Raw genomic sequence first — 25,743 nt, 5'->3', positions numbered from 1 at the left:
CTCAGTATTCAACAGAGCACATTAAAGTCCTAAAGATATGGCCAATTTCATTTAACTAATATTTCTTTATATAACATGCTCAAAGCATAATTTTTTTCCTGGCCAAAGGGTCCCAATAAGGCAGGAGGAGTAACTTTGTTCTTAATTCTCTTGCAAAGCATAGCTAGCTGCTAAACCCCACCAAAAATTTCTTTAACACAAAGTTCAAAATATTTTTTAAAAAGAAAGAAAAAGAGGGAGGTGGAGTCTGGACTCCAATTAAGGCATTTTTATACACAGTCTAACTTGAGTCCTATTCAAAGGGAATCCTAAAAAAGCATTTTTAATGGAGAATAGCAGAAATCACAATAGTCTATTATCAGCATTGTGATGTATCAATTGCTCACTTTAAATGTAATCATGTTGGGTGTCTCTTGGGTGTTATTCCTTGGTTCTCTCATCCCACAAGTGCATAGGTTATGTTTTCTGTAGATCTGGGGAAAATGGGCCAGGGGTGGAAGGTCCATCCAGGCCAGACAGAGTGAACGGCCCATGACTGTTCAGCACAGAAGGAAACTGAGAAAGAAAATAAAACACATTATCATCCTATTATGCAACCCTAAATTTCACTTTCTGTCCCTATTATATTCCCTGAGGCAGAACATGACATCCACCTGCAGTGGCTCACAGGACAAAGGCAGTAATTGTTTATCATGGAAGAATATGATGTCACAGAAACTTTTAAAAAATTGTTTGTCTTATATGTTAAATATTAACACCCTCCAGCGTACCTTGATGGAATGGAAAGAACAAACCTATACTTTCCCTCAGATGCTAAGGTACACAGGTTCACACTTGACTTCAAATGAAGGTTTTAGAAAGCTCAGTAAATGACAGTATGCACTACAGAGTATAATTCAATTGTATAGCAAATCACAGACTATCAAAAAGAGGTCCAGAGGAGATGCCCATCTCTTAACTGCTGCAAATAGTTGTAGGGTGCTCATCCTACAAAAGGGCTCCCCATCATGTGTTCTGAGACCAAATGTATATGGAGATTCCAGGCTGGAGCTACATGAGCACTATGACTTTCTCTCTATAATTCAATTATCTGTTTGTGAGAGGCAAAGAAAAATGTAAAATGAAATATGGAAAATTCTCAACACTCTATTCAATAATTTATAAGTTTTTGCAAAAAACAAATTGCAGAAGTAGTAAGATTTTTAATTTTCTTTCTTTTTTTCCCCCTTACCATTCCATTTCCAAAAGAACAAATGAAAATTTAAATTACAAAATCTAAGAAAATCTCCCAGGGAGTCACCCTTGAATAAGTGAATGAATCAACTACAAGAAAGCCTATAAGTTATAAAGTCTAGATGTTCTGGGCAAAAAAATGGTTTAAAGCTGTGAGACCGGGACTTCCCTGGTGGTCCAGTGGTTAAAAATCCACCTTCCAGTGCAGGGCACGAGGGTTCGATCCCTGGTCGGGGAAACTAAGATCCCACATTCTGCGGAGCAACTAAGCCCGTGCGCCACAACTAGAGAGCCCAACTCGAGAGAAGCCCATGCGCTGCAACTACTGAGCCCGTGCGCTCTAGAGACCACGCGCCACAACCAGAGAAGCCCGCACGCCACAACAAAGAGCCCACGTACTGTAACGAAGACCCAGCGCAGACAAAATTAAATAAAAATAAATAAATAAATACCTTAAAAAAAAAAGATTAATAATACCTGCCTTGCAGGGTTTTAATAAATAAAGCAAGCTGTGAGACCTTTCCTAAGATCTTGGTTAAGAGGTAATACAATATTCATTTTTTAAAATATATATATTTAAAATGCTGATGAATATCAGTTCTGAATGAGGGGTGAAATGGGGTATTTGATACACTATTCTCAAGAGTTTTCTCTATTTTTTTAAAGTCCTCAGTTAAAAGGGGAAACCCCTCTAAAAAGAAATATGTATATATATATATATATATATATATATATATATATATACATTTTCTTTTTTTAGAAAAGAGGATTTCTAGTATTTAAAATGACCAAAAAAAAAATTGGATAGGCTCAAAATCTACTACAGTTTTAAACAATTCTTGTTCTAATTCAAATGTATGGGATAGTAAACAATGAAAAGGAAACTCTGCCGTGAATATTTATCTGAGTTGTCTGCTGGCCAGAAAATTAACACTTAGAAATTCAAAAATAAATCTAAGGAATACTTATTAAGTAGAAGTTTTACAATGATTAACTGAAGAGTGGATACTGCCTTTTTGCCTCTTTCTTCATTTACCACACCCCAATTACAGAAGACAAGCTTTTATGTAATTTACCTGGAAAAGTGTGTTAGCACCTTGTAGCCTGGCTGGACTTAGGGGAGCAACAGGGCTGAGAGTACTCCAAAAGTGGATACTGGAGAGCAAGGGGCTCGGAGTCAGTAAGATGGGTGTCTGCAATACACAAACCAAAAATATAACTAAATGGCTTATCAGGATTATGTTTACCCTTGTAATACACAAATAGCTCTGAATCCAAATACTGTCCTATTCTCCACTCCAAGTATCTCCAAGTCGGAAATCTTATCATGAAGAAAAACTCAGAAATTACTTTTACAACCCAAGTAAGATAAAGGTCAAAATATTTTCTAACCCGTTTTTGGTAGAATCTTTTTCAAATAGAAAAACAAAACCAATCTGAATTTTGGTATGGAGAAATTATGGGTAACTGAGTCACAAACATATTTTCCCCTTAATAATGTGTAGGTCTAGGAGTAATCTAACTATTTAAATGTTATATGAGATGAGCAAGTTAAGAAATAGCTAATGAAAATAACTGCACAAACTTGTAAGGACCTCAGGATCTGTTGTCTTCTAACTTGAGATTATCACTGTTGTTTTATATGACCCCCCCCCACCCCCCCAAAAAAAGAGCGAGAGAGAGAATATACTTATTTTCTTTAGGAGAAAGTGGAAACACCAAATACTTATTTACTTGTAGAACAATGAATTTTTTAACACAATACTCCAAACCTTTTATTTTGACAATTCTAATTGAGGTGAGGAATTGGGTTACTTTCACAGGGTCATATAACCTTCTGTAAGGCAAGCCTATGTGGCCAAATGAGAACTGGAGGTTATAAATTCTGGATTTGTTTTAAAAGGTGAGTAAAAACAAACAAAACAAAAAAAATGCAGCACTAATAAGAAAGAAAGTGTTACCTGCGAAAAAAGTGCTGGAGTAAGAGAAGCTGTAGGGAGAGATGGGCTTAATATTCCCAGTGGGCTTGGATCACTGCCCGTGATCACCAGGGTTGGTGCCAGCTCTAACCCCTTGGGTTTCTTGGACCTTGATGAATTATTTGTTTTGTCCTTTTCTGGCAAAGCCAAATCCTGGTCTTTAGGCTCCAGGGACAAGTCCTCCGGAAGTTCCATTGGCTGAGAAGCCACTGATTCCATGTCTGTGTCCATGTCTGGGTTGGAACTCAGTGGTGGTGAAGGTGTTCTAGAAGGCTCCTGCAGAGGGGACACAGATGAAATAGGTGGTGTGGTGGTAAAAGCGGCAGTTACACTAGATGCAGAAGTTGGTGCTTCCAGAGAAGGCAGTCTGGGGGAAGCCAAATTCTCCAACGCTTGCATAGCTTCTTCTGAAGATGGAGAAATACTTGGGCCAGTAGAAATGGCAGCAGCAAGAGGTTCAACTGGTGGCTTTTTGGCAGGTGTGGTTACAAATTTGATAACAGATGGTGTTGGCTCCTGAGGAGATTTTTTCTCTGCCAATTTCTCAGCTGGATTCTCAACCTTTATAGATTTGAAAAGCTTCCTGTTGGAGGAGTTCAAAGAGTTGAGAGTAAATGAAGAATATAAGCCAGAGTGTATGTAGTCATTGCGGCTAGAGGTCTTGGCACCAGGCTGTGCTGGCTTCTCTTTCCCGCCATTCTCCACATCTTTGGAACTGTTGCTGCTGAGTTCACTGACGCTTAAAGCTTCGCAGTCTCCCTCAACCCTGCCCACTGTCATCGGATCCATGTTCAAAATCTCTGGGTACGAGACAAACTTGTACACAAACTTCTGACCATTCACTTTTTTAATGATATTCTGTAGATAAATAAAATAAACACTCTTAGACTTTCTTAAACTTTTCTTAAGCATTTCTTAAACTTTACCCACCCCCCATGAAAAAGCTGACCTAATGGGGTTCTCTATTTGACAGGTAGTTTACGTGAAAGCTTCAAAATCATCTAAATTTATCTAGCCATACCAAACACAGTTCCTACTATTATGGAGTACAAGTTAAAAACATTTAAATGTCTTATTAACAACTGAACTAATATGTTACATCAAAGCTGAAAGATTTTAATTGCTTAACACTGTCAGCTAAGTATCTGTATGAGGTCAAAAATTTCTGAACTGCAATCTCAAATAACTCCAAAGGTACAAGCCATTCACATGCTGAGGAAGCAAAAAGGAATTCAGAATATTACTTCTGCTAAGGTTCCTACTTCCTTCAGAAACTCCAGCTGCTTCTTACCTCATCTCTCCATACAGGAAAGCTGATAACATCAACCACTCAAAGGTGAAAGAAATTAAGATCCCAGCTTCTCACTTTAATTCTACCCATTTGAGCCATTTATTTCACTTCAGTGCCCAAGAATGTATTCAAAATAATAAGAAATTAAACAAAAAAGTTTTAACTAAGAAATCACATCGAGGTATTAACAGCTATTCTTTAAGGTATTAATTTGTGTTCCAGGTTAAACTAAAAAGTAAAAATTAAGTAGAGCTAAAAAAATGAGTAAATATGAGACAATTTTTAAAGTAAATTATGATATAAACAAGAGTATTTATTTATCCTCAAGAATCTCAAAGTTCCTTTTCCTTATTCCAACTCTATAATCATGTTTTCTTTAAAGACAACTGTAATGAGGAATAATATATGAGCAATGGGAGCTGGGTACTGAATAAGAATTTGCAGAAATACACCTGGAACATTTACATCTTTCATCCTAATTCCAAACTGCTGAAGCTGTAAAATAAATTGAATTAAACCAGAACAGTGATCATTTCACAATGTATACAAATATCGCACCATTATGTTGTACACCCAAAACCAATATAACTTTATGTCAATTATACCTCAATTTAAAAAAATTTCTTTTAATAAATAAATAAACCAGGACATTAGTACCTCTAACCTCACCAGAAGAGAAGGATCAATTCTTGTTTTGAGGTGGATGTGTATTACCTTCACATAATAGTATCTGAGGGCTCGGCTGAGTTTGTCATAATTCATATTAGGCTTGTTCTTTCGAATCCCCCAGAGACGAGCCACCTCTTCGGCCTGCAAAAGCTTGAACTCCCCATTATTAGAGGTCCAGCAGATCATGTGATCGTTCTGAGGCTCCTTTAGGAGCTGAAGGAGGAACTGCCACAGGGTGATAGCACTGTCCATAGCAATGAGCTGAAAGAGGCATCGGGTAAGATACACAATTAACAGCCAACCGTATATGTCAGACACTGTTTTAAGTACTCTAACTGTATTAGACTAATTACTCATTTTATCCCCACAGCAATCCTATAAGACAGATACTACTGCAGCCTCATTTTACATGTGAAAAAACTGATTCATTAAAGAGTTAAGTAACTTGTCTAAGGTCACACACGTAAATGGTGGAGCTGAGATTTAAACGCAGGCAATCTGGATCCAGAGTCCAAACTCTTAAGCATGCCACGCTGCTTAAGAAAAGTCTTGCTGTGAGATAAAGCTAGTTTCATAAATTGCAGGAGCAGACTGACGAATGCCAACCAGTAGAGTATCACTGTTATTAAATTTTATCTTAAAAACTCATTGTCATATTCTCTGAGGAGACCACCATTTCAGCATCTATCTAAATTAGCCCAGCTGGTTTATTTGCCAGGATATGTTGTGTGTCTCAGGGCGGCCCAGAGGTATAGGGAATAATCTACTTTTGTTCCACTGGTATTTCTCCTCCAAATAGTTTCCATTATCATAAATGTAATTTACACACATTGGCAGCACTGAAAATTCAGCAAAATGTTCCCTAAGTTACACGTCCTGTCACCATTCTGTCCACAGGGATTCCACCTGCATAGATCCTCCTTTTATTTGATTAGCAACCTTTATTTGATTACCAAGACTGGAACTGAAATATCTTTCAGTATCTCAAGTTTTAGGATCTTCCTATTTAGGCCAGAGTTTCCTAAATTCAGCACTATTGATATTTGGGGCCAGATTATTTTTTTGTTCCAGGACGCTGTCCTGTGCATTGTAGTTTAACAACATCCCTGGCCTCTACCCACTAGATGCCAGTAGCACCTCCTGCCCAATTTGGCAATCAAAATGTCTGCAGACATTGCCAAATGTTCTCCTGGGGGGACCATATCATCTCAGTTAACAACCATTGGTTTAGGCAATGGAGCAGCAAGGAAATGTTCTCACAAAGTTATTTTCCTCACAAAAACTTCCAAACACCTTGTTTATAAGGAAGAATTTTTTAAAATATTTTTTAAACATCTTTATTGGAGTATAATTGCTTTTCAATGGTGTGTTAGTTTCTGCTTTATAACAAAGTGAATCAAGCTATATATATACATATATCCCCATATCTCCTCCCTCTTGCATCTCCCTCCCACCCTCCCAGGAAGAATTCTTTAGGGCAGAAACTCTGGCCATATATAAGCACATTCTAAAAAGTCTATAATTGAACTTGACACACACACACAAAACAAAAAACCTTCCTTTTTAAATCTATGAATTAGATCTCACTGGATCAGAACAGGACTTAAATGAAATCAATTCTGTTAAAATACTGTAAAAACAGGTAAACTGACTACATCAAAATTTAAAACTTTTGTGCTGCAAACAATACCATCAAGTGAGGAGACAATCCTTGGAATGGGTGAAAGTATTTTCAAATAATAAGGGACTTTCATCAAAAAGTATAAAGAATCCTTACAATTAAAAAACAAACTGAAAATAGGCCAAGGATTTGAAAAGACATTTCTCCAAAAAGTAATACCAATGCCCAACAAGCACATGAAAAGATGCTCACTGTCATTAGTTACTAGGGAAATTAAAATCAAAACCACACAAGATACCACTTCACACCTACTAGCATGGCTACAATCAAAAAGACAGATGGGGCTTCCCTGGTGGCGCAGTGGTTGAGAGTCCACCTGCCGATGCAGGGGACACGGGTTCGTGCCCTGGTCCAGGAAGATCCCACATGCCGCAGAGCGGCTGGGCCCATAAGCCATGGCCGCTGAGCCAGCATGTCCGGAGCCTGTGCTCCGCAACGAGAGAGGCCACGACAGTGAGAGGCCCACATAACGCAAAAAAAAAAAAAAAAAAAAGACAGATGATTTAAGTGTTGACTAGAATGTGGAGAAAAGTGAAACCCTCATACATTGCTGATGGGAATGTAAAATGGTGCAGCCACTTTGGAAAACAGTTTGGCGTTTCCTCAAAATACTAAACACAGAGTTAACATATGACCCAGTAATTCCACTCGTAGGTATATGCCCAAGAGAAATGAAAATATATGTCCACACAGACACTTACACAGGAATGTTCACGGTGGTATTCATAATACCCAAAAAAGTAGAAACCACCCAAATGTCCAACACCTGATGAGTGGACAAGCAAAATGTAGTATAACCACAGAGTGGAATATTAGCCAGAAAAAGGAATGAAATACTGATATGGGCTACTTCAGTGGATGAACCTTGAAAACATTACCCTAAGTGAAAGAAGCCAGCCATTTATATGAAACGTCCAGAATAGGCAGAAAGTTGATCAGTGGTTGCTTAGGGCTGGGAATGGGGAATGGGTGGGGAGAAGAAAAGGGGAGTGACTGTTAATGGGGTGATGAAAATATTCTGCAGTTAGATCGTGGTGGTGGTTATACAACTCTGTGAATATACGAAAACCACTGAACTGTACTAAGTAGGTGAATTTTATGGTATGTGAATTATATCTCAATAAAGATGTTAAAAACAAACACTACAAACAATACAAAAGTTAGGCCTGAGAAACCTAACTCTAACTATGTACAACTCACAAAGGGTCAACAATGTCTGCTTCCAAAAAGGGCAAAGATGAGGAACTATACTAGAAAATATCTGAGTTTCTGTAACTTCTGAGACATTCAAAAGGTCCTCCAATTATCCTCTTATCACTTCGAAGCTGGTTATACAGAGATACTGTCATCCAAAAGTAGAGTTGGGAAAATGATAAAGAATAGAATAGGGGAGATGCCTCCCACATTTATAGAGTTAATGGAGAAACAGGCCATGAATCTAAGTCTCTTTCATCACAGTCATAATATTCTGTTCATTAGGGAAACCACTTCCCTAGATGGATAAAAGCATTCACATCACCAGTGGGTTGTAAAGAAGTATTACATTATTAGATACTAAGTGATAATAATGTACAAATATGAAATGCTACTTTAATGCTTTTATGCTCACTAGAAATCATAGTTTCCCATAGCCTCACTTAAGCTGGGTTAAAATAGAGGTTTTATATTATATCCATCAAGTATTGGGCGGGGAGGTGGGGGGGATGGTCCCTGCCATTTCTCTGACTTTACTGCAGAGGCTTTTCTTCTGATAATGCCTGTTCATGGCAAGTTACTTTTTAACTACATATGTTTCTCATTTAAACAATTATTTGTTAGTCTAAATCTGTTACAACTACTTCCCAGTAAATTTCAGCTTAACCAGAGAACTCAGTCTCCACATTTCCAAACATCATCTTCATTATCAACAATGCTTACAGCAGTGTGTGAATATGTGTGAGAGAATGGTAATGGTGATGATGTTGAAGCTAGAAAGGAGGGGAAGAGGAGAGAGGAGGAAAGAAGAAAGTGAACACGGCAGAGAACCGGAATCTCAAGACTATTACAGATTTGGTGCCTGTAATTCCATTTATTTTTGGAAAAATTCCCCAAACCAAATCCTAGAGTCTTAATGCCTATCATGCAGACAGTGCTTGAACCCTTCAGGTTTATAATGGCTAAGCAATACACGCAAAAAAAAGGAAATAACCATCAACATCTCCACAGTGAGTACACAAGTGCCATCCTGAGCAAATGGGAGGTGTTCCCAAGGTGGTGTCGGTTTACCTTCCACCTCTCCCTTTGGTTATTAGGAGAGAGTGTGTACTGAGCCAAACGCTGGTGGGGCTGTTGCATACTGCAGGGCAGAACCCAACTGTGTGCAAAACGCTGCAGCTTCTCTAGTGTACTTCACAGTGCATTGGAGATGGGAAATGGCTGTGAAAGAAAATGGGCACTGTGGTTTTGGACTTACATACCGGAAAAAAAAATTTCTTTTGCGAAAAACTAACAAAGACATAAAATGGACATCCTCAGTGGGTACTTTAAAGGAATATTTTACTCATTCAATTTTGATAACAGTTTATTCTTTGGCTGAAAAGGTGGTGAACCACTGGGCGTATAGTTAAGCTGAACCTCTTCATTTTAGTTCCTAAAAGTGTGCTATTAATATGAAATTCAACAATTTCTTCAGCCATAAAAGAGAATTAAAGGAAAAAAGTTACAGAAGACAGTTATGTAAAATTACAAAGAGTGAAATAAAGTCAAAAATATTAAATACTTTTATTCTCAGTCAAAAAACCCCCAAACCCTTTATTTTTCTTCTCACGAAAATCTCAATGTTTCTACAATTACAGTTTTTTCCAGAAGTTACAGTTTTAAAAGAGATTTTTAGTAGAAGTATGATGAGGGAGGGAAATACTTAACTGATCCAAATGAAGGAATCTGATTTTTGAGGGATTAAATGTGGAAAACATAACTGATTCTAACTTAACACTTCAAAGATAGTAGATTAGTTCCTGTGCTAAAATGAAAGGAGCATGTTGAAGTAACTCATTAGGGAAAGGAAGCCTCTATTAAGTGAAAACTTTCCCACCCTAAACATGTTTATAATACACATAGTCCAGTTGCTGTGGTGACCCATGGCCCAACTATTTTTCAGAAACAGTAGCTAAGACCCCAAAAATAAATGTCTCCAAATTCAGAGTGCTGCTTAAGTAAAACAAAAGCAAATTATGAAATGTATCAAGCCTAGTTTTGACTTAAAATCATCGTAGTTGTCAAAAAGTAATCTGATGTATCTAACTGTACAGTATCCTACACTAACAGAATATTAAAAGTGTACTGTTACATTACCATAAAACTTAAAAACAACATTTCCCTAAATGGATTCCACTTAACGCAGTTTTAACATTTAAACAAAATTAAAGAGGGGAGGGTTCCTGAGGGGGAAAACTGAATCACAATACATTTTAATGAAAACACCACTGACAGTCTTAAATATTGAAGCATCAAGTTTTCCACGCAGTGGGGCGGTGAGTGGGAGACGGCAAAGAGGGAGGGAGGCTCTGATCCACCAACCAAAGAGATGGGTGAACCGTTCTGATGAGGAATAAAATTCCAGAGTCTTTCTTTAAATGCCCTAAACTTCAAATAGCAATAGCTTGGGAAAAAGCCAATTGTGTATCGTTTGACTACTTCAGCCAACAATGCCCTTTATTTCCTGCCAAAGCCAGTTAATATTTAGCCCCCAAAAGATGTTTCCAATTGATCTTCTTAGACATGAAGAAGCCACCAGCCTCGCGGCAGCTGTACATTAAGCGGAAAGTAAAGAGGGGAGGGGGTTTGCGGGAGAGAAATAGAAAAAGAAATGAAACTTGACACCGGATGATTAGCGAGCTTGGGGACAGGAAGAGACACGGATGACCGTGTGCCGCCGAGGAGATCAAAGTCCAGGGGAAGAGCCGCAACCTCACCGGGCCTGGGTAAGCACTGAATTACTGTACTTTCACTTTCCAACTTCCTGTCACTACAGAAAGTCAGAATTGCTCCCCTCTTGCCCCCACCCCCCCCAAAAAAACATCACTGCGACCTTTTGCCCCAGGGACCTCGCGGTACCAAATAAGGGGCGAAGAGAGCGGAGCGGGTCCCGCCGCATCTACCTGCGCGCCTCGGGGCTAGGGCCGCCTGAGCGGGCGGGGCGGGGCAGGGGCGGATCCCTAGGGGAGCGCGCGCCGCAGCCCCCGCGCCCGCCCCCACGCGCTCGTTTCCTGTTGTGCAGCGAGCCCCTCGCCCCCGCCCGCGTTCCCCGCTGTTGGGGGGGGCCTCAAGACCCCGACGGGGTGCGGGGTGGACGGGGCGTGCGGGGCTGGCCGCTCACCGAGGCCGCGCGCGGGGCTCCCTCTGGGTCTCCGCCTCGAACACGATGCTCCTCTCCGCCCGCCGCCTTCTCAAGCTGGGAGCTCGAGGATGGCGCGGCAGCCGCTGCGACCCCCGCGGCGGAGCCGGAGAAGGCACCGGCGGCCGAGCCAAGCCCGCCGGGTGCCCGCAGCCGCCCGCATCTCCCGCCGCCGCCGCACCAGCCGCGGCTCCTCGCGCCCCGCCCTCCCCGCCCCCACACGCGGCGGCGGCGGCGGCGGCGGCGGCGCGGGTCGTCGGGGCCGCTTCCCGCCGGGCGCGCGCTCGGGGCGTTCTTCGCCGCGGCCGAGCCTGCCAATCGCTCCGCGGCCGCCGCCACTCTCAAACCCCCCGGCTGCGTTGGGGCCCCTCCCCGACGCCGGAGCTGACGCGCGTCACTTCCGGGGGCGGGAAGGGAGGGGCCAATAGCACAGGGGCTCTGCCAGCCGCCGCCGTAGCAGTTTCCGCCGCCGTCCCCATCCCCGTCCCGGTTTTGGGGGGCCAGGGGTGCGGGCGCGGCGAGGGTGCTGTTTGGGTTTCTCCGCTTTGCACTCTCCGCTGGATTACTAGCCAGTTGCTGTTTACTGAGGCCCACGACCCGAAACCGCACTCCGAAGCTGCCACATGGGGCCCCTCCGTGTCTCCCCCGCCCGAGGGAAGAAGTGGCGCTCGCCAAGCAGTCTCCAGGGGACCACTTCTGTTGTTGCGAAACTTAAATGTGAGGGCTTCTCCCTCCAGGCCTCCCGTCCTGCCTTCTTGGCTGGGTGTACAGAGAGGTCGGTATTGCCACAGCTTTCTCATCGAAGTGCCAGATCCCAGGGCACTATGAACACTTGACAAACATTAAATCAGCACTGTGGTTCTCTAGTGCCGGAACTGACAAATGGAAACACTGGTGTCCTGGGGAAAGCTCGTTCTGGCGTTGGAGACCTGGAATCCATCCGTGGCTCTGCCTCTCACTAACTCGTCAGTCTTAAGCAACTTTCTTTACCTCCCAAAACAGTTTCAATATACGTAAAATGGAGAGAACCCAATCTCTTAGAACTGTAATGATTAAAGGAGATAAGGTGCATAATCACCTCGCGGAGTGTCTAGCCCATAGGTTCTCATTAAATAACAATTTTTAAGGAACCAGGTCACACTTGGTACAAGAAACTGCTTGAACAATTTAGCAGCAGAAGGTATAACCTTATGCTGAACAAAACCTCCAAGAAATATACTGTGTATCCCATTTAACAGGAAACCAAGGACAGGCCAGTGTCTTACTAGCTGTGTGTCCTGCAATGAGTTGCTTCACCACTCTGAACCTAAGTCCCCTCATGTAAAATGAAGATAATAATGTGCAGCATTGCTGGGAAGATAAAATGTGATAAAGTCTGTAATGTGCTTAGTGCATTACCTGGCACATAGTAGACACCCAGTAAGTGGTGATGTCATTTATTTTTGCCTCCTCCTCGTCCCCACAGTTGAATTCATGGTTTAAAAAAAAAATTTTTTTTTTTTTTTGGCCGCTGTAAGTAGCTTTCAGGATCTTAGTTCCCCGACCAGGGATTGAACACTGGCCACAGCAGTGAAAGAGCGAGTCCTAACCACTGGACCCCCAGGGAGTTCCCCATGGCAAAATTAATTGAACTCACTGAGTGAAATGGGATCATCTCAGGGAGCTCTAGTCAATACTCTGTAATGACCTATATGGGAAAAGAATAAAAAAGAGTGGATAGGGCTTCCCTGGTGGCTCAGTGGTTGAGAGTCCGCCTGCCGATACAGAGGACACGGGTTCGTGTCCTGGTCCGGGAAAATCCCACATGCCGCGGAGCGGCTGAGCCCGTGAGCCATGGCCACTGAGCCTGCGCGTCCAGAGCCTGTGCTCCGCAACGGGAGAGGCCACAACAGTGAGAGGCCCGCGTACCGGAAAAAAAAAAAAAAAAGAGTGGATATATGTATATGTATAACTGATTCACTTTGCTGTACAGCAGAAACTAACACAATATTTAAATCAACTATACTCCAATAAAAATTAATTTTAAAATATAACCGATATCATAAATGAAAAAGGAGACATCACCATCCATCCTATAGATATTTAAACATGATAACAAAATACTATGAATAATTTTATGAAGATACATATGAAAACTTAGTTGAAGGGAAAATTCCTAGAAAAATAATTTAATAAAATGGACAAAAAAGAAATGTGATCCTATCATCCCTTTGAAGGCTTTGGGAAGAGAATCATCACTTTAATTTCCAACCTCCTCCATCATAATACAGAGTAATTATAACACATAGAGGTATTCGTGGAAAAGCAATGCCAGCTAAAGATGTTAGCTTTTCGAAAATAATTTTATGACATATTTTCATTAAGAAATATGTGTTTTATGAGACTGACATGCTGCCTACTGCGCTAAGGAGGCAACTAAGAAATAGGTGTTTTAAAAGGAACGTGCAACATCTGAAAAGCAATAGTGCTCTTGGCCCCCACTACAAGTTTTTTCCTTGAAAAACTTCCATCTTAGAAACCAAGAGGGGGACTTCCCTGGTGGCGCAGTGGTTAAGAATCCGCCTGCAAGGGACACGAGTTCGAGCCCTGGTCCGGGAAGATCTCACATGCCGCAGAGCAACTAAGCCCGTGCGCCACGACTACTGAGCCCGCGTGCCTAGAGCCCGTGAGCCACAACTACTGAGCCCGCGTGCCTAGAGCCCGTGCTCCGCAACAAAGAGAAGCCACCGCAATGAGAAGCCTGCACACCACAACAAAGAGTAGCCCTCGCTCGCTGCAACTAGAGAAAGCCCGCACACAGCAACGAAGACCTAACACAGCCAAAAAATTAATTAATTTAAAAAAAAAAGAAATCAAGAGGAAAAAATAAGAATTATTAAGGTAGGCTGCTTAAGGTACACACATTGGAAACATTTGTTTATGGGAAGATTTCATTTTAAAGCCCCATACCAGGAACAGTTAAGGGTTGTAGAGTTCCTCTGCAAACTACCCTGCTGTGCCCAAACTAGCAGTAAACATCTGATTCAGCCTCAGGGTCTATAGTTGTATCATAACCCCGAAGACTGAGCTGCCAGTATTGTCAATTGCTATGTATTTTTGGAAAAGAGCCTACTTTGGGAGTTCTTAAATTAGTCATAGCAAGTCTGTCTGCTTTTAAATTGACTGGGTTTTTGTTTGTTTGTTTGTTTGTTTTTAAACACGGTATATGTTGACAGCAGAGAAACCAGAAGAAAAGTGGATTTCAGATTAGTGAATTGAAAAAAAAAGTTTATTAATGTGCCTGTTTTTCCCACTCGGGATTCTATAAATACAGAATCTCTCTCCATGGGTCCTTACACAACAGATGGTTCTGTTTTTGCAAACTCCATGGTGGTTATATTGGTCAACCAAAAAGATGATGCTTTTTTGTTATCTTGTTTGTCATTTTCCCATCAGATAGATGGATTCTCATGCTTAGCCTTAGCTACTCAGGGCTATCTCACATATAATTTGCAGATTTTTTGAGTGTTTAAACACATGTCTCCTGCCTGATCTGCCCTAGATTGTATGTTTTAATCTTTACAGTTATCCCAGCCCTGCCACCCCAGTTCCCCCAATTTAATTACATTTCTAAGAAACAATAACAATAAGTTATGATCCTTTCTTCTTAAGGCAACTTCCCCTTCCCTCTCTTCTATTTCACTGCCTCATCATTACACCAAGTTAGCACAGTCAGTCCTCTGTATCCAGGGGTTCCACATTCACGGATTCAACTAGCCTTCTGAAAAAAAATTCCAGAAGGTTCCAGAAAGCAAAACTTGAATTTGCTGCATGCCAACTATTTACATAGAGTTTACATTGCATTAGTATTACAAGTAATCTAGAGATGATTTAAAGTATATGGGAGGATGTGCTTTATATTCAAATACTGCTCCACTTTATATATGGGACTTGAGCATCCTCAGCTTTTGGTATCCTTGGGGGTCCTGGAACCAGCCCTCCACAGATACTGAGGGATGACTGTATCCCTTTTTCCTAAAGAAATATTTCATGCGCTCTGACTCATTGAGCAAGCATGGAGCCATCCAGTTGCCTGGTGTGTCTTTCAGGCATGTCTCGCAGCGAAATAAAGAAGAGATAACCTTTAAGTCAAAAGGAGCACCAACAACCCCTAGGGATAGATGTGAGACAAAATTCACCATGTCTGAGATGAAAGAAGAAAAATCAGGGATCTCTGGGTTCTAGCCTTTCAGTCTCCCAAAGCTTGATCCTCCTGAGGAAATCCTCTTGAGGAAATCCTAAGGAAATAATATCCTTATCTTTCCTGGGCCTCACTTTCAACATTTTTGAAGATAAAAGAAAGTCATACCTTTCGCTTCTAGTCTGTGGTGCATAGAGTAAAAGAAAAAGATGGTTGATCAGACTATGCCTGGACTCTTATTAAATGATCCTATAGTTACTGTATTTGTGAGAATTGAGATCTTGATAGAGGAAAAGTTATTTGAAAATAAAATACATGTTAGTTGTCTATAGAATTTGCCAGCATTTGCTAAGCCGCACTACCTGTCAAGGGCCTAAACTTCACCAAAGACAAACAGTGAAATGATGGTTAGAAATGTCTTTTCACCAAGACTGTTATTCTGGGCAAATACGTTTCATCCCCAATAATCAGAGAATATTCAAGGTCCAGAGAAAAATCCCTGAAAATGTCCTTGAACGAGGTACTCGTGGCCTCTAGACTATGAGGAAAGCTCATGGCAACATCTTTCAGCCCCAGCTGTAATCTTCACACAACACATTGTTTTCCCAGAGAGGGAAACATGACGAGACATGAGTTATTGCAGTTACGTGCCTGGGGCATAGCAACTATCTAATACATTTAATGACCTGTCACAAACACACCTTCATATAATTTTCATCTTTAGAGCCTACACCCGGGCTACTTCTTTCCTCCTCCACTAATATTTTCAACCTAAAATAATTTTATTGGTTTTGGGGGACTTCCCTGGTGGTCCAGTGGTTAAGAATCTGCCTTCCAATACAGGGGATGCGGGTTCAATCCCTGGTCAGGGAACTAAGATCCCACATGCCGTGGGGCAACTAAGCCCGTGTCGCACGCCACAACTAGAGAGCCTGCATGCGGCAACTACTGAGCCTGTGCACTCTGGAGCCCTCATGCCACAAAAAGAGAGAAGACTGTGCCCCGCAACGAAGAGCCCGCACACCACAACAAAAGATCCCATGTGCCGCAACTAAGACCCAACACAGCCAAATAAATAAATAATAATAAATAAAATGTAAAAATAATAATTTTATTGGTCTTTGATAAATGTGCTTTTCTCTAGGCTCATGAAAATTGATATGGAGTATGTTCTAGAGAAAGAGGAGGGAACTTTATTCCTAATTGCCCTTTAGAAAAGATATAACTTAATTGACAAAAGCTCATGAAATCCACCTTGTGTGTAACTGTATGATTCTAGGTGGCTTATCCAACTCCTTGTAGGATACATATTGCTCTGAATTTTAAATTAGAAGTTTTGTTTCCTCTCGTATATATTGTGATAACTGGCTGGAAATTTTTTTTTCAATTACAGTTAATTCAGGAACCACAATACTATTATTCAGCATAATACTAAGCTGTTTACTGTAGAGGAAACTCAAAGAGGCTTTGTTCTTTTTCCTAGGAACTTTCAGTCTTGGACCAGTGACACTGACACCCTCAGAGACCATCGTTACTATCTACGACTTCCATTGTTTTTAGAGTTCTTTCACATTATCTATGTTGATCCTATTGACATAGACAAAGAATTCAGCAAAGGATCCAGAGATGATGGGAAAAGCAAAGTCAGGCCGACAAATGAAGGGGTAAGTGCATCTCTAAACAGGGTTTCTTGGGGTGAGGAGGCATTGGGAGAGGGAGTGAAATTACCACCTCCCATTGCATTAAGGAACATTTCCTGAAAGAGGTGGAGTTCGAAAGACATGGTGCCAATTCAAAAATCTGTAATGCCAGCTTTTTTCTTCCTTACTTTTTCCAGCTGCAAAACAAAATGAGTTTTGCTGTGCTACAGAACTTAGCTAGTGAGTTGTGTACCCAATTTAGAAGTGTGACACAGCCCCCAGCTTCCCTCTCTCAAGGGAAGGAAATTTGAATTCTGTCTTGGCTTACCCTGTGAAGTGGGAAAATTGTTGGGTCTGGAGGGCTTTTTTTCCTCCCTTCTTTCTCTCAGCTTCTCCCCATTCCTGAGAAAATGCAGCAGTGTTGCATATAACTGATCAAATATGTCTAGAAGTCAGATTCCAGTGGGAGAACCCTAAAGTAGAGGGAGAATAGGGGGTTCTGCCTGTGACAGAAAAGAATCCAAAGGCAAGGTTCCGTGGAGCAGAGAGTTCTGGTTAGATTTTGTTTGGAATTGTATCCCTCGCCACCCTATGCACACTTGATCTTCGTTTCTTTGCTTTCTCCCCACCTCCCACCCCAGCCGTCTCTCTCAGCCTTATTCTTCTTCCTATGTCTACTTTTCCTTTCCCTTTATACCTCTATTTGTTAACCTTGCCAGGGGCCCCTTGAAAATGTATTAGCCACGATAGTGGTCCTTGGGCTTGGGAAGATTTCATGTAAAATTTTTTTTAAGCATTAGCCATGTGCTGAACACTGCACTAGATGCTTCAGGAGACACACAGACGAGGGGGTAAAAACCACTATGACACAGGAAAGCATGTTAAATAGGGGTAAAAACAGCAGGAGGCTCCTCGGGCATCCAGGGTGTCTAGGATTTACAGAAAATTGGGGACAGGATTTGCAGGAAAAACATTCTGCTTGGAATGCCTTTTCCCCTGCCCTGCCCTGCCCTGCCCCACCTGGCTATCTTCTACTTTAGGTCTCAGCTCAGATGTCACCTGCTCCAGGGAGCCCTCCCAAACCCCAGGCTGGGTTTGTGACCTCCAGTGTCTCCCATCGTGTCCCATACTGACCCTGTCTGTGGCACTCACCACACCGACCTGAAATTTCTTATTTGTCTCTTTAACCCTTTGGACTGGGTCCTTGAGAGGTCTTGTTCCTCATTGCAGCCCAGCACCCAACACAGTCCCTACCCTGAGAGCTGCTCAATATACTCACGGAATGACTAGATCATCTGGGCAAAGGGCATGAACATACCTGACGCAGAGAAGTGCACTGGGGTTCAAGCCACCCATCCTAAGGGAACTTCCCCCTTCAACTCTCAGCCTATTTTTTCCTCTCTTTCCTTCCCTTTAGTATCAAGCTTCAAAAAATAATGGTTTATATTTGCCACCTATGGTTTCTCACCTTGCACTCACTCTTCAATCCACTGAATATGTCTATTGGCCCCACCATTGACTCTTCCCTAGTGGAGGCTACAGGCATCCTAATTGCCAGATCTGACCTCCCCTTTCCAGGCATCATCCTGTTCTCCATCTTTAAGACTAATTCAGACATCACCTCCTTAGGTAAACATCCCCTGACTTCCAAAGCAGGCTTAGATGTCTCTTCCTGGCACCTTCCCTGAAACACAGTTCTCTCTTGGCTTCCATGATTCTCCTTCTATCTCTCTGGCCAGTTTTTGTCTCTTTGGGGGCTTCTGTTCCACCAGCTCTGGAGAATGGGCTGTATCCTTGCCTTAGAGTTCTGTCTTTGGGCTGTTGTGCCTCAAGACACTCCCCACAAGGGACCTCATTCTCTCCAACACTTTGTTCACTACCCAAAGGCTAATGACCCCTAAACTTTATCTCTGACCCTTACTTCTGCCCTGAACTCTGAATCCATGTTTCCTATTTCCTACAGGATTTTTTCACCTGATGTCCTCATGACCTGCCCTCCATCTCAGAATATACAACTTGAATTCATTACCAGCACCTGCCACACCTCCCCAAATCCTCCTTGCCAATTTCAGTTGAAAGCATTACCCAGACATTTCAGTCATCTCTAATGATTCCTTCTTCCTCACCCTCCACAACTGGTCACCGTGGTCTGTTGTATCTAATCTTTGGAATATCTCACATCTGTCCCCTCCTCATGCCTGTCCCAAAGGCTCTAACCATCTCTTGCTAGGACTATTGCAGTAGCCTTCTAACTTCTCTCCTAGTATCCAGGCATTCCAACCCATCCTCCACATTACCACAAGGAAATTTACTGAAACCCACATTCAATTATGTCACTCATCCGTTTTAGAATGTCCAGTGATTGATTTCTCTGCTGCTTCCAGGATAAAGTCCTAACTCTGGCCTGACAGGCCTGTGAAGAGCAAGGTTGAAAGGCCACATCATCCTTCAATGTTTCCTATTTCGATTAGTGACCCTTTACAGTCTAGCCCTTTTTCAGCCTAATCTCCAGCCTCACACACTAAAGCCCCTCAAACACATCAGGCACTTCCAGGACTTTGTGTATGTAGCTCCTTCAGCCTGGAATGTCTCCTCCATCGCATGGAATTCCTTTAAAGCAAGTACTGTGTCAATCATCTCTATATACCCAGTGTCTCCTAACCTAGTGCCTGGTACATAATAGGGGCTTTAGTAAGTACTGAATGAGGAACTCGCACTTCAAGGAAGGCCCAGCTCTCAAATGTTACTTCTCTATTTCTCCTGACCACTGCCCACTTCCACCCCAATTAGATGTGATTGTTCCCTCCAGCCTTCATCACTTAACAAAAATTTCATGAATTCCTGCGAAGTACCAGGCCCTGAGCTAAGAGAGAGAGCCATAAGGAACCTCAGTCTAGGTAACAGATGGACCAGCAAATGATTAGAACACTAAGATAAGTGCTGCGATGGGGTCCTTCTGTCATACACCTTTCCTGTAGAGAAATTAACATGAAAAGCCAAATCATGACCATCATGCTAACTGGTGAGCATGGTGTCTGGGCAGAGGAGTGGGCTAAATGAGTCAAATGTTCCACGATGTCTTAGTCCATTCAGGCTGCTATAACAAAATACCACAGACCGCATGGCTTATAAACAACAGAAATTTATTTCTCATAGTTCTGAAGGCTGGGAAGCCCAAGATCAAGGCACCAGCATGGTTGCATTCTGGTGAGAGCCTGCTTCCTGGGTCAGAACCAACACCTCTCTGTGTCCTCACAAGGTGGAAGGGGCGAGGGAGCTCTGTGAACTTTCTTTTGTAAGAGCACTAATCCCACTCACAAAGGCCCCACCCTCATGACTTCAGCACATCCCAAAGCCCCCACCTACTAATACCACCATCTTTGGGGATTAGGATTCTAATATACAAATTTTGAGAGGACACCAACATTCAGACCATAGCACATGGTAACTAGATATGCCAGCTGCACAACAGGGTACTGGCAAGGGAGCCCCTTCTGAACAGCATGGGACCGATCACCCCCAACACCTTCCTCATCCGGTCCCCCCTTCAGCCTCCACGTGGCCATCTCTCTTCTGCTGACACGTTCTCCTTAGCCATCTTAAAACAATCTCCTAGGTGCTAGCCTAACTCTGCCTGCTCATCCAGATTCAGATATCTAATAGAAGAGAAAGGGAAGTGTGTACCTCTTTACGGCCTATACAACATTCCACTTTGTCTTACAGCCATTTGTGCCCTTGGGACGGGGACTTTAGTTTCTCATGCTGAATAGAGTGCTTCATACACAACAGACCAATATGTTTGGTTGGATGAATGCTCATAACAAACTTCCTCAGACTCCTCTATCCGTTACAACTGACCATCATCCATAGCTTCATATCAGAATCTCAGGGTTAGAAAGTGCTTAAAGATAATGTAGACCAACCAACCCTTAATGCTTACCCTGCACCAAGCACTCATCCAGCCCATGCTCCAGTGCCTCCAGTGCAGGGAGCTCCCTACCTCCTGAAGCAGCCCGTTTACTCTTGACTGTCAAAATCTGTATTCCTGTAATCTTCCTCCAGCCCCCTGGCCTCAGAAGAACACAGAACAACTCCATTCCTTCCTCCACAGAACAGCTCTTTAAATAGCTGAAGACTGCTCTCAAGTCCCCTGAGGAGTCTCTTCCCCAAACTAAACACATCCCCATTTCCTTCACCTTCATTGTGTAATGGGATTTCAAGTATCCTCACCATCTTGCCTGCTGCCCTTGCTCTAAACAGGAAGGACAATTATGATACTGGCCAGATTGGCATAACACAGCTTTCTTTTTCAAGCTGTTGATCCAAAGAGAAAACTCAATCAGAAGCTTTATACAAGCAAAAAGCAGAGAAGTTACACATAAGGTTTGAAAATAAGCTTCTGGTCACCTCATGACTCCAAACAGCTTCTGCCCACTCTACCCACAACACATCCTAATGTAGCCAGGAAGGCAGACGCATGCACACAAAATGTTATTTTTTTTAAATTTATTTATTTAATTAATTTATTTTTGGCTGTGTTGGGTCTTCGCTGCTGCGCGGGCTTTCTCTAACTGCAGCGAGTTGGGGCCACTCCTCACCGTGGCGCATGGGCCTCCCACCGTGGTGGCCTCTCCTGTTGCGGAGCACGGGCTCAAGGTGCATGGGCTTCAGCATTTGTGGCGCATGGGCTCAGTAGTTGTGGCTTCAAGGCTCAGTAGTTGTGGCATGCGGACTCAGTAGTTGTGGCTCATGGGCTCTAGAATGCAAGCTCAGTAGTTGTGGCACACAGGCTTAGTTGCTCCGCGGCATGCAGGATCTTCCCGGACCAGGGCTTGAACCCGTGTCCCCTGCACTGGCAGGCAGACTCCCAACCACTGCACCACTAGGGAAGCCCCAAAATGTTATTTTTTTAAAAAGGCAAGCATTACTGCTAGAAGTCTGTATTTCCAGAAATTTCTTGTGAGCTCACTGAAATTAAGGATTGGGCCAGCTCCAGCCACTCATGCCCTCAGAAGTGTGAAGTCTCAGCTTCCCAGCACAACATAGACGACAGTGGTCTGGACCAGCTCTCAAGGTCATAAGGAGGTAAAGTCTGTGGGCCTGCCCTGCCCTTCCTGGACCCCACCTCCCACTGTCCCAAATGCCTCCTCCTTTCACTTTTATTTATTTATTATTATTATTATTATTTTTGTGGTACGCGGGCCTCTCACTGTTGTGGCCTCTCCCATTGCAGAGCACAGGCTCCGGACGCGCAGGCCCAGCGGCCATGGCTCACGGTCCTAGCCACTCCACGGCATGTGGGATCTTCCCGGACCGGGGCATGAACCCGTGTCCCCTGCATCGGCAGGCAGACTCTCAACCACTGCGCCACCAGGGAAGCCCCTCCTTTCACTTTTAAAAACCAAACTATGCCCATCGTGCATGGCTTGCTTCTGTCCATCTCTGAAACTCTCATTCATCAAGGACCCCCTTTCTAAGAGGGTTGGAACTATGTCTATCTTTTCACCTTGTACTCTTGCCTTCCCCCACCAAAAATTGCTCTTCAGAAAACATTTCATCAAGTCACTTATATTCTCTTATGAATTCATATCAGTATATTATTCTCCCAGAGATATTTGCATTTTAAGTATTCTTTGTAAATATGGTTTCCAGTTAAGGAGAGTCCAAGCATCAGCTAAGTAGTGAACATGGTAGGTGGAGTATATGCCACAGGAAGACGCTTCCTTCTTGGGCTGCAGTTTCATCATCCATAAACTGAGGGAGGTGTTTGATGCCCAGCTCTGGCGTCTGTGAGTTGATGATTTACCTGGTGTTAGTAAGACCTCATTCTGTTAGTCACAGTTCTCCAGAGAAACAGAACCAGTAGGATTTATATACAGAGAAAGATTCATTATAAAAAATTGGCTCACACAATTATGGAGACTGACAAGTCCTGAGATCTGCAGGGTTAGTTGGCAAGCTGGAGACCCAGGAGAGCCAGTGGTGCAGTTCCAGTCCAAGTCTGAAGGCCTGAGAACCAGGAGAACGGTGGTGTAGCTCCAATCTGAAGGCCAGTAGGCTCAAGTCCCAGGAAGAGCTGATGTTTCCATTTGAGTCCAAAGGCAGGAAAAAAAGTTGATGTCCCAATTTGAGGGCAGTCAGGAAGAAGGAACTCCGTTTAACTCAGAGGAAGGTCAGCCTTTTTGTTCTATGCAGGCCTTCTGCTGATTGGACGAGGCCCACCCACGTTTGCTTTACTCCACCTACCAATTTGTGTTAATCTCATCCCCAGACACCTTCACAAATACACCCATAATAATGTTTAACCAAATATCTGGGCACCCTGTGGCCAGCAAGTTGACACATAAAATTAACCATCACACTCGTAGAAGTAGAGTATGGTCACTCAAAAGGCCTGGCCCTGGTTGTGAACAAGAGAGAGATCGGATGGGAAACGGCTTTGAAATCCCGGACATAAAGGCAAGGTCATCCTTGGTATTTAACTCCACCCCTTCCCCCTACCACCTGCCCACTACCCCTACAATTTCCTTCCACTCCCACTTCACAACTTTAATTTTTCTTTTTCTATGTTAAGAAAATTTTACAAGCATTTTAAGAAAAATATTATCCATAAAATTTACAGACATTGATAAATTAAATTAACGACTTCCTTCTATAGCATACTGAAACAAAAGTCACAAACTCTCTCCAAAAAAATGTGAAACCACTCACACAGTATTACTAAACTGAATCTAAAGGTCAAAAAAATGCAAAGGCAAAACACAGCCTTCATCTTCAGACGAACCACCTGATATTTGAAGCAGGGGTGTTAAACTGAGGTTTTCCACTTGCTTAATAGTAAGATGGCTTTCATTTGCCCATCGATTTTGTTTGCTTAACAATTCATTGAATCAAGTGAGCAAATTTACTGAGGACCCATTGACTACTATGTGTAGCTACAGACCTAGATATGGGGCAACACAACAATGAATAAGATGCAGCTTTAGCCCTGGAAAAACTTGCTGGGGGAACAGATTGCAAATGCCTGCTTGGGCCCATCTCATTTACCATTGCTTCTCCTGGGAAGCCCTCTCTGACCTGCTACCACCAAGCCTTATCCCAGACCGGGCAAGGGCCCCTCTATGCACTGCCCTAGCCCTGTGCCCCTTGTCATAGCATTGTCACACATTCTGTAATTGCTTCTGTGTATCTCCAAACTCCTCACTCGTTGGGGACCTCCAAGAGGGCAGGGATTGTTCCTATCTTTTCACCCTGCCACAACTCTGGCACATGGTAGCTACTTAAAAATTGTTTGTGAAACGAATTTTTAGATGAATAAGCCAAGTTTCTTTTTTTAATTTTTATTGGAATATAGTTGATTTACAGTGTTGTGTTAGTTTCTGCTGTACAGCAAAGTGAATCAGTTATACATATATCCACTCTTTTTTAGATTCTTTTCCCACATAGGTCATTACAGAGTATTGAGTAGAGTACCTACCCTGTGCTATACAGTAGTCCTTATTAGTTATCTATTTTATATATAGTAGTGTGTATATGTCAATCCCAATCTCCCAATTTATCCCTTCCCCCTTTCTGCCCCCGCCGGTAACCATAAGATTGTTTTCTACATCTGTGACTCTATTTCTGTTTTGTAAATAGGTTTATTTGTACTTTTTTAAGATCCCACATATAAGTGATATCATACAATATTTGTCCTTCTCTCTCTGACTTACTTCACTCAATATGACGATCTCTAGGTCCAACCATGTTGCTGCAAATGGAATTATTTCGTTCTTTTTTATGGCTGAGTAATTTTCCATTGTATATATGTACCACATCTTCTTTATCCATTCCTCTGTCAATGGACATTTAGGTTGCTTCCATGTCCTGGTTATTGTAAAGAATGCTGCATTGAACATTGGGGTGCATGAATCTTTTCAAATTATGGTTTTCTCCAGGTGTACATGCCCAGGAGTGGGATTGCTAGATCATATGATAGCTCTATTTTTAGTTTTTTTAAGGAACCTCCATACTATTCTCCATGGTGGCTGTACCAATTTACATTCCCAGCAACAGTGCAGAAGGGTTCCCTTTTCTCCACACCCTCTCCAGCATTTATTATTTGTGGATTTTTTGATGATGGCCATTCTGACTGGTGTGAGGTGATACCTCATTATAGTTTTGATTTGCATTTTTCTAATAATTAGTGATGTTGAGCATCTTTCATGTGCTTTTCGGCCTTCTTTGGAGGTCAATGTATATCTTCTTTGGAGGAATGTCTACTAAGATCTTCCAGTCTTTTTTTTTTTTTTTTGATTTTATTTTATTTATTTTTTTATACAGCAGGTTCTTATTAGTCATCAATTTTATACACATCGGTGTATACATGTCAATCCCAATCGCCCAATTCAGCACACCACCACCACCCCCACCCCACCGTGGCTTTCCCCCCTTGGTGTCCATACGTTTGTTCCCTACATCTGTGTCTCAATTTCTGCCCTGCAAACCGGTTCACCTGTACCATTTTTCTAGGTTCCACATATATGCGTTAATATACGATATTTGTTTTTCTCTTTCTGACTTACTTCACTCTGTATGACAGTCTCTAGATTCATCCACGTCTCTACAAATGACCCAATTTCATTCCATTTTATGGCTGAGTAACATTCCATTGTATATACGTACCACATCTTCTTTATCCATTCAACTGTCGATG

The 25,743-nt window shown here is 42.4% G+C and overlaps 1 protein-coding gene across 1 annotated transcript; it reads right to left on the bottom strand.

Annotated features, from left to right (window-relative positions):
* Positions 1 to 262: 262 nt before the first annotated feature.
* On the bottom strand, positions 263 to 11,416 carry ELK4 (ETS transcription factor ELK4). The gene is made up of 5 exons (XM_082654908.1): positions 11,211 to 11,416; positions 5,218 to 5,433; positions 3,195 to 4,070; positions 2,310 to 2,426; positions 263 to 555 (listed from the first exon to the last, which is right to left on the bottom strand). The coding sequence occupies exons 2-5, from the start codon at positions 5,422 to 5,424 to the stop codon at positions 457 to 459; spliced, it is 1,299 nt and encodes a 432-aa protein (XP_082511034.1). The 5' UTR covers positions 5,425 to 5,433; positions 11,211 to 11,416; the 3' UTR covers positions 263 to 456.
* Between the last annotated feature and the right edge of the window lie 14,327 nt (positions 11,417 to 25,743).

Source organism: Grampus griseus (genome assembly GCF_964374135.1).
Source record: "Grampus griseus genome assembly, chromosome: 1".
NCBI lineage: Eukaryota > Metazoa > Chordata > Mammalia > Artiodactyla > Delphinidae > Grampus > Grampus griseus.
The sequence above is the reverse complement of the archived record's forward strand: the minus strand, read 5'-3'. Positions and strand labels throughout refer to the sequence as shown.